This window comes from Schistocerca piceifrons, chromosome 1 (genome assembly GCF_021461385.2).
Source record: "Schistocerca piceifrons isolate TAMUIC-IGC-003096 chromosome 1, iqSchPice1.1, whole genome shotgun sequence".
NCBI lineage: Eukaryota > Metazoa > Arthropoda > Insecta > Orthoptera > Acrididae > Schistocerca > Schistocerca piceifrons.
In genome coordinates, this window is record NC_060138.1 from 312,053,770 (window position 1) to 312,064,167 (window position 10,398).

Sequence of the window (10,398 nt, forward strand, 5' to 3'; positions counted from 1 at the left end):
CAGATGATTTTCTTGATACCTCTGGTCACAATATACTTTTTTTGGAAGTTCCAATGGAATGGCATGTTTTGGGGAATGCTTCCTCAAATTTTAGTTTATATATTGTTCTGAACTTATTAAACTCTTTGTTTACATTTGTTTCTGCATACACTTCCTTCCACCTTTTATACTGTAGCTGGAATGAGAACTGACATAGGTTTTGTTCTGAGAAGACCCTTTTGTGTGCATTCAGTTCAGCAGACTTTTTTACATAAATATTTGCTTGTAATATATGACAGAGATGATCTGATAGGCCCAGATTTTGAGTAAGTAACCTGCAGTGCTTTCTTTCTTCTATGCCTGTTGCCATAAGGTCTTTTATTGAGGACGACTGTTTAGTCACTCTACTGGCACAGTTTACGAGTGACGTTATGCCACAGCTGCAGAGCATATTGGAGTATGTACTACTAATGTCATATAATTTCACTGTATTGATATTTAAATACCCACATATGAGAATGTTAACTTTTGGACTGGAGATCTTGTCCAAGATCTGACTGCGTTTTGATAAAATGTGTCCATAGTACCGGTACCACTACGAGACCTACCGAAACAAAATACAATTAATTTTTTTGACATGCTCTTTTCTGATATTTCATCTGCAGATAATTCAAAATGTTTGTCTTCACTTAATGCTACAAGGTTCTTTCTGATTTTAAATGTAATACCTTTATTCACATAAATACATGAACCCCTGCCTTTCATGAAATTTCTGCTATAGGAACAGGCCAGATCATATTATGTTAAAGCAGAATATACAATTTCATATTCCTTACACCAGTATTCAGTGATACATACAATGGTGCAGTCCAGTTTTGCAATTCTAATTCTAGTTGCTGAACTTTATTCTTTATGGGTTGTATATTTTGATGAAATACTGTGAAACATTTAGTTCTACTTATTATAGTGGTTTCTTCCTCTTCATGCCCGACATAAAAAATACTTCAGATGGGATGGTGGCACTATTTTTTCCCTAATTTTTACACTACATATTTGACCTGCAGTTGTTTTCTCTTTTTCTTTTGGTGGTGTTTCTGTGTCTCCTACTGCTATTGTTGCTGTGAGTGAAGAGGATTACAGTTGTTTTATCATCTTCTGCTGGTAGATCTTTAGTGTGCTCAGCTGCTATTGTAGTTGTTGTGAGTGCAGATGGATATGCAGTGACAGTTCCCTCATCCTCTGGATCAGCTGGTAACGAAGGATTGTGCCACCCTTTGATGACCCTGCTGTGTACAACACTTTGCATGCCATTTTTCTGATGGTAATGCAACAGTGTCACAGTTCTCTTTTCTATGACGAATACTTTCCAGGAACACTTTAATCTCTGACTGAGTAATGATTTGCCTCTTTAATTCAAATTCATGCCATGTGCTATTAAGTGTTTTCTTTCCAGGTCATCTATGCTGAGGAAAGAAGCATTTGGATTGGACTGGCAGATCTGTCTGTATGTCAAGTTGGCCTTTTGGATCTCTTTGTTTATAACAGAAGATCTTGTAAGGACGTGCCTATGTGGTATGACTATCACAATCACCTTTTGATTGTCTATTTTACTCAATTTGTGTCTTAGAACTGTCATTGCAATTTTGAGTTCGTTTTTTTCACAGAACATTAGTGCTGCTTAGAATCACAAGAATGGAGAAATGTTGGCCAAAGTGGCTGACCTCAAAACAGGATACTTTTCGAAAACTATAAATTTATGTTTACCTCAAGAAACAACCATTCAGTGTGAACAAAATAACTTTTCTTCTTCTTATTATTATAGCTGGTATGTGAATCCAAGCATTGAAGATATATGACATGTCTTGAAGATTCAAAGGTATTGTTATGTTGCCTATTAGCTTCTTTGAGCATTAAATTGATTTTGTGATATTTAATGGGCATAAGTGCCAATAGTGTTGAGAAACTGATGACATTGGAGAGCTCCAAATCATATGATTACAAGTTACCTGAGGGATAATCATAAAGTTTTAATTATCCCTTCTAAAGTAATTTATGCAATTAATTTTTTGTAAGCTTCCAAACACATGACTGTAGTCCAAATACACACTGAAATCTTCCACAGCAGCACCATAACATGCCACTAGAGAAACCAAAACAAAATAGTGCAGCCCATTGCCACAATGGAGTATCTCGTGACAAGTCATTTTCTGCAGCAATCCATGTTGAGAGGATGGAAGTATATGAAGTGACACAGATGCTTCCAGTGGGATGAACAAGACTAATTAACAAATAAAAAAGTTGCTGGCCATCTATCTGTGAAGAACTGGGAACTGCAAGAGGAGTTGAGGCCCTGGTGTTCAGAGACAGCATATCAGAACTCAGTCATGGATCAGTTTTTAGCCTCTTACTTGACATTTTGTATATGTCAAAAATTGCTGTCCACAGGTTTCTGTGGCTGCTCACACACACTGAAAAAGCTTGCCAACTTGATGCAGTATGAAAATGTTGCAGCTGTGTCAGGCCAATCTAGATGATTTCTTTAGCTGCCTCATCACCTTGGATGAATACTGCATGTACTACTACAATCTCAAGAAAAGGAGCAAAGCAAACCAAGGAAACATATGAATTCAGCACAGCAAAAGAAGATGAAGAGCCTACCAACACTGGGTGGGTATCATGGTATGGTGCTAACAGGTTATACTCATGAAGGAAAACCAGGGCAAGAGCATATGACTGAAATCTCCTTATGAGGCTAGTGGAGGCTGTTAACATGAAAATCATGGGAAGCCATCCAAGGGGCTGTTTCTGCTCCAGGTTGCCCCAGCTCAGTCTGCACAAGACACATTTACACATGCTCCTGCTTTGTGATATAAAATTTTGTCTCATCCCTCTGTTCTCCTTCAATGGCACTCAGTGACTTCTTCTTTTCTTCTTCTTCTTTCTGAAATGTTTCTCCTTATGCAAGGTGTTTCCTAAGCTTCTTCAAATCTTCTCTTTTTCCCACACTCTACTGTTCAGAATTTCCTCTCATTGTAGTCCCATCTGATTCACATCATCTTTCATCTGGTCTCCCCATTTTGATTGTGGTCTTCTAATTGGTCTTCTTTCATATTCTGTCCATTCAGTAGCTCTTTTTTATAGTCTTTCTTTGTCCATCTTTTAATAAGGCCAAGTCATTTCACCCTATTTCTCCCCATAGATTCCTTTAGGGGACTGATCTGAAGTGTATTTTGTATTGTTTCATTTCTTATCCTATCATTTCTCTTCTTACCCAGGATCCCCCACAGAAAGTGCATCTTTGTTGCTTGTACTCTACTCTGCTCTTTCTTCATCTAGGTCCAACACCTTGAGCCATAGGTCAAAATTGGCAGACAATATGACTGACATATCATGCTCTTTGTTTTGGCAGGTATTTTCCAATTCATGATTAAGTCTGATACACAATAATAAAATTTTGAACAATTTTCTATCCTCTCCAAAATATTTTCCTTGACTGTTTCCTTTCCTGGTTAGCTTCTACCCTAGTATCTGCCTCTTTAGTAATGTTTTCATTACAACTTACATGTTTCAACATTTTTGTTTTTCTACTAGTTTTCATTATGTCACTTTCTCTTAAGCTGATTTCCATTCCTGCTTCTTTAGTTACCATGGTGACCAGAATCTGACAACACAAGAAATGACTCAAGAACCCACAGAAGCTGGCCCGCTGGCCACAACCATCATTAGGAAGTTACCAAGTGTGAACAAGAGGGAAACGACATGAGGAAGATGGACAATGGAGACAGTACACTGAATAAAAAGTCCAAATGAGTATCCAAGAATGAAAAACAAAAGTGTGGCAAATCCTATGAGCAAAACAATGATGTGTAGTGATGACGATACAAGACCACAGCAAGATCACAGCTGAAGACAGAACTGCAGTGCTAGCTTTAAAGAGTGACTGCAAGCACTGATAGGCCAGCTGCTTGCATGATTCTGTGGCCAGTGCTGCAATGGCAGTATCACTGCTTGCAGATGTAGCATTGCATTTGACTAGTTGTCATTAAAGTCCATGCCCTCTGAAGGGCTTTCAAAATCCCTGGGTCAGGATACCAGATAGCTCCCTCCCGAAATGGTCATGTAGGGGATGAAATGACTTGGCAAATGCTGTGAACATGTGGCACAATTGGTGTTCCAGCACTGAAGCCCTCTGGCAGATGGGAGGAGCTGGAGATGTCCGGCAGTGATGGGTTGCAGCAACATGGGTGACATCAGATGAGGGTACAGTGGCTGCAGTGAGGCCTCGACTTTCGTGTTTCCATCCATGGAGGTGCAGTTGATAGGGCTGGATGGACTTGGTTGTACGACAGTGCTCCAAATCCCTCAAAGTGCCAACCATCATGAGGCGTTGCCAATAGTTGGTAACCATCATAGCCAACATTCATGCAACATTTACCTCATTTGAGTGTGCCTGCACTGCTGTGCCCAGATACAGAGATCCTGTGGCTGTAGGTCTAGGAGACAGAGGAGAGTATTCAGTTCCCATCCACAGAGGAACTCTGCTGGGCTACAGTCATGAATGGGGAGTGGTCCTATACATGCTCAGAAATGTCATGAGTTTGCTGTTTAATGCTCACACCATATGCTCTGCCACACCATTGGAGGTTGGGTGAAACAGCAGACTATAGAGGTATTTGATGCCATTTGAAATGCAGAATTGGCTGAAAGCTGTCACCATTAATTGAGGGCCATTGTCTGTCACAGTGGTGCAGGGAAGTCTTTTGATGATGATAATCTAAGTGATCACAATAATTGTGGCATCTGCTATGGTGGATAGCATGCGGACAATGTATGAGCAGTTAGAGTAGGCATGTATGACAGTGAGCCACTTGGAATCCAGAAAGAGGACTGCAAAATTCAAGTTAATGTGGTCCCATTGGGGATGGGGGATGGGCTGAGGGACAAAATATCGGGCTGGAGTAGCAATGTGCTGAGTGCCATCAAAACAGCTGAATGCCATGGCTTCCACATCCTTGTTCAGTCCTGGCCAGTATGCATGTTGACACATGAGACCCTTCATTTGTGACATACCACAGTGCCTATAATGAAGGAGTAGTTAAACTTGAGGCTACACTGGATGGCCAGGATGATGTCACAGCATCTGCATCAGTGTTGAGCAGGAGAACATCAGTGATGACGAGAAACAGTGAGAGAGGTGATTCTGGTCCTGGAGGTCCAGACTGGCACTCTTGGGAAAATATGAAGGCCATTCATGGAGCATATAGTGCATGACAAGGTCTAATATAGGGTCACAGCACTGATCTGAGCAGACATAATGGAAAACCCAACCCAGACATGTCATCATTCCACATCTATGTGCAGCCATGAGATCTTCTTATAGTTAAAGGCCAGGTCTGGTTCCACAGGCAGGTAGATAGTGTGTCGACATTTGTGTGTTACATTGTGGTTGGTTTAATTGTAAGAGCTGAGATAAAGTACCTAATGCTGGAGCCATTGTATTGCTCCAAAAATAGGGACTTGGGCCAAAGAGCACTACCAACAGGCTGTGGACTGTAATAAGTGTAAACTTGGTCTAAAATGGCTAAACATGGAATTTCCTAATTGCAAAGATAATCATCAAAGCTTCTTTTTCCATCTGCGAGCAGTTCTTTTGAATGGGTGTCAGTTCCACAGTACTGTCATCATTCCTATGTCCAGCACTGTACTGCACCAGAGTCATATGGAGAGGTATCTTCAGCTAAAACCAGTTGACGTGATGGGGAAAAGGGTGTAAGGCAGCAGATGCTGCAGCAGGTGCTTCAACTGTGTAAAAGCATTCTCACAGACAGTTGTTCACCTGTAGTGAATACCTTTCTTCTATGACTTGTTTAACAGCGGCATAATATGAGCCACTTGTGGGAAGAAACTTAGGATAATAATTCATTTTCCTCATACAACCCTGCAGCTCCTGTAACTTTCTAGGGTGTCAATAGCTATGACAATGCGGTCAGTAGGTTATATCCCTTCTTTGCTGAGCAAGTGTCTAAGGTATTCTACTTGTTTCTGAAAAAACTGACATTTGCACTGTTGGTCCAGATGGTCTCACTCCTCAATGGTGATTTGGTGTAGATCCCTCAGCATGTTTGGTAGGTCATGTCGTCCATAAACAGTATTTTTAAATCTATCCCAGGCATTTTAGATAGGGTTCATGTCTGGAGAACAGGCTGGCCACTCTAGTTGAGTGATTTTGTGATCCTGACGAAAGTCATTCACAAGATGTGCACGATGGGGGCACAAATTGTCAGTCCATGAAGATGAATGCCTCGGCAATATGCTGCTGATATGGTTCCACTACTGGTCAGAGGATGGCATTCACGTATCATACAGCCATTACAGCGCCTTCCATGACCACCAACTTCATCTGTCAGCCCCACATAATGCCACCCCAAAACAGCAGGGAACCTCCACCTTGCTGCACTTGCTGGACAGTGTGTCTAAGGCATTCAGCCTGACTAGGTTGCCTCCAAACATGTCTCTGACGATTGTCTAATTGAAAGCATATGCAACACTCATCAGTGAAGAGAACGTGATGCCAATCCTGAGCAGTCCATTTGGTATGTTGTTGGGCCCATCCATACTGCACTGCGTGGTGTCATGGTTGCAAAGATGGATCTAACCATGGATGTTGAGAGTGAGTTGCACATCAAGTAGCCTATTGCACACAGTTTGAGTCATAACACAATGTCCTGTGGCTGCATAAAAAGGATTACTCAACATGGTGGCACTGCTTTCAGGGTTCCTCTGAGCCACAATCCGTAGGTAGCAGTCCTCCACTGCAGTAATAGCCCTTGGGCTGCTTGAACGAGGCATATCATTGACAGTTCCTGTCTCTCTGTATCTCTTCCATGACTGAACAACATCACTTTGGTTCACCCCAAGATGCCTGGACATTTCCCTTGTTGAGAGCCCTTCCTGGCACAAAGTAACAATGCAAACACTATTCAAACCATGTTATTGAGTGTCTAGGCATTGTTGAACTACAGACAATACGATATGTCAGTCAAATGGACTGTGTCTGTGATACTTGTTTTGATGTGTGTATTATGCATTTTTATGATGATTGCTTGAGATTATTCACAATATCAACAAGTATCATAATAATTTTCGAAACCTGTAAAAACTGATTATTTTTGTCATTAGCAAACTTTCATTCAAATAAATATAAAAATATTAAGCAGTAAATACTGTAACAGTCAGAATATAGGTACAGTTATAAGGAAAAATTATGGAAATGAGCTTGAAAAGCCATTTGTTTACCTGGAAACGCAGTGTTCCAACAGGAGGCTCTGCATAGGGCACTCCTTTGAAAGTATACATAGTTTTCCCTGATACAGACTGTTCTGACTGACCTCTAAGACTGCCAAGGGATGTTTGAATGGTGACATAGTTGCTTTGTGCCTGAAAATGTTCAACTGAAATGAAACTTAAAAGCAATATTTTAAAGTGCTTAGTTTCAAATGCCAAATCTTATTAACTCTTAATGCTGCCTTTGTTTAGGCTATGTCTTGAATTACCCCAATAACTCTAGTCACTCAGACATATGGATAGTTAACAGCAACTTCTTCTTTTACAATAAAATGTAGAAATTAAACTCCTTATTTTAATCACATTCCTATTAATGTGAGTACTGTAAGTTAACTACTTTTCAGCTTCTCTCAGTACACAGTGGCATCCTGGCATATGAACATCTATTATAACATGAAGAATGTAATAAAACCTTTTCTAAAACTAATTACAGACATTACTTTAAAATAGCCTTGAACTTAAAAATAACCAAATAAACATACTAATAACTGTGTGCTAATTATGTAAAAGAAAAGAAATTGGTTGGATATACTTTGTAGTGGCAAAGGAACATTGAAAAACTATATCAGAATAAAGTAATAGAGCAACAGAGATACAAGATCATCTACTAAGGTTGATTTTGAAAATACACAGCTCTAAAACTCTTTGACAATCTACTCATTGAACCAAAAGTGTTTGCCAGACAATCATGGTTCTGTATTTTTGAGGTACTCAATAACTACCCATATGCCAGAAAGCAAATACAAATCCCTGTAGAATTATGGTCCCTTTTTTTAGTTGAAAGTTGGAAATTGGATGTCACTTCTAGTGTCTCAGTTAATTCAAATTCTTTTTCAAAACTTCTGTTTATTAATGAAACAAATAATTGCAACTGTGGTAAACTACAATAGATTCAAAACTGTCACTTAAAAATGAATATACAGAGCAGAAAAAACGCTGTACTTTTCCATAGTACAGCTGACTGCTTCTAATGTTTGTATTTATTTGTACAAGGTGTAAGTAAGTTTTTATAGATTTGGCCTTGATAAATAGCCAAATTTTTGTTTTTTCTTCAAATAATAATCTTTTCTCAAGTTTTTCCATTATCAGTAACTTTTCTTTTAACTTTCTTGTGGTATATACTGTTTTTCATATTGCTGTCTGACCTCTGCAGTACAGATGATATTTCATAGTTTCTCACCTGTCATTTTTGTAGTTCACACATTGCCAAAACTGTACCAACTGTGTTCATAACACAGACAGTATCACTGTTTATGATACATTTAACTTCTTAAACAATGAAAAATCCAGGATGGAATGTAATAATATCATGAGAAGGAAAGCTGCTACTCAGCATATAGCGGAAACACGGAGTTGCAGATAGGCACAACAAAAAGACTCTCCCAATTACAGCTTTCAGCTGTTAAGACCTTTGTCAACAATAGACTCACACACACACACACACACACACACACACACACACACACACACACACACACACGCAAATGCAACGTGAGTGTGTGAGTTGTGTTTGCGTGAATATGTGTGTGTTTGTGTGTGTGTGTGTGTGTGTGTGTGTTTGTGTGTGTGTGTGTGTGTGTGTGTGTGTGTGTCTATTGTTGAAGAAGGCCTTACTGGTCAAAAGCTATAATTGTGAGAGTCTTTTTGTTGTGCCTGTCTGCAACTCAGTATCTCCACTATATGGTGAGTAGCAACTTCCCTTCCCATGATATTGTTATTTAACTTTTTAACTTACATTTTATTTCTTAACTACTCTGCCATTAAAATAATCCTTGTTTATGGCACACTTAGCTGTTCTGCCATTAAGTGTATCTACAGCACACACTGTATGGTCTTTCATGATACATTTAAGAGATCTCCCAATTTTCCCACAATATGGGAGCAACAAAAATTGCAGATGACTACCGTACTGCAGAAGACAGACAGTGACACAAGTAACAACAAAAGTTAAAAATACAAATAAAAGAAAACATACTTCTACAGAAACTTCACCAAAACATGTATAAAAGGAGAAAAGATGAGTAATTTTGTGACGTAACTTTTCAAAATGTATTTCTCTTTAAAGCAAACATGGATGCAAAATGTGACCCTTGCGAAGAAAACCACCTCTGTATGAAAACCCAAATAAAGCTTTGAAGCTTCTTCTGCTACACATTTTTAACTATCAAGATCCCCAGAAAAGCTATAATTTTAATCTGCACAAGAAACTTTCAAGTTCATTCTGGAAACTTTCAAATAGTATTATTAACACTGAAAAGACTGCCTTATTCATAAATAAATTAAAATAATGCTTAGAGACATTGTTTCAATGTAATATTAAAGAATATTTGGAGCTAGACATTAGCACTTCTACAATATTTTTAAAAATTCTATTCAGTTCATAAATCAAATTACACACAGGTATTTCCTTTTTTTGGTAGGTGGAGGTGGGGGATGGTGGCTGGGAGGGGGTAATTGTGGGTGAGGTAGGGAGAGGGGGGGATACAGCTGAAACAAATTTTCCCAAGAGCAGATCACACAAGTATTACTTCCCGGAGACATAGTCCATGATTAGTGTGCATTTTTAACAAATAAAGATTATGGAATAGTAACTTAAGAAATATTTATAAGTATAAACCTATCTGCCACAATATCTAGTGACTGAATCTTCTGCTGGCTTAAATTTCTAATTCAAGATGCAGCCATATACATCACAGTAACTTTTTACATCTGTCCTGTATTTAGAAAACTTTGTTTAATGGAAGACTAACTTACCACACAATAATGAATTAGGAAAATTACTGCAAAGCAGTTTTCTAAATTGGATATCATGTTATCCAGTAATATGAGGCACTAGTACTGTGTACTTGATTCCTTAGACATTAAAAACAATTTGATTTAATATTTATAGATTGAGGTGTTTTTTTATCTATCATTAACACTTTATCAGCAGTTAAGTGCAATAAAATTTCATATCAGACTCATACAGAAACAAACAAACTCATTTGCGAGCTTCATGATTTTCAAGCACTTACATCTTAAACTGATATCTTTATCTTAAAAACTCTTGTTTGTGCCTCACTCACTTAGATAATA

The 10,398-nt window shown here is 38.6% G+C and overlaps 1 protein-coding gene across 1 annotated transcript in view; it reads right to left on the minus strand.

Moving 5' to 3' along the window:
- Window positions 1–10,134, minus strand: part of LOC124712219 (esterase FE4-like) — a 123,228-nt gene extending 113,094 nt beyond the window's left edge. The window contains 2 exon segments of the mRNA XM_047242516.1: window positions 7,276–7,416; window positions 10,078–10,134. Of these exon segments, the coding sequence (XP_047098472.1) occupies window positions 7,276–7,416; window positions 10,078–10,134 (198 nt within the window).
- Window positions 10,135–10,398: the final 264 nt, after the last annotated feature.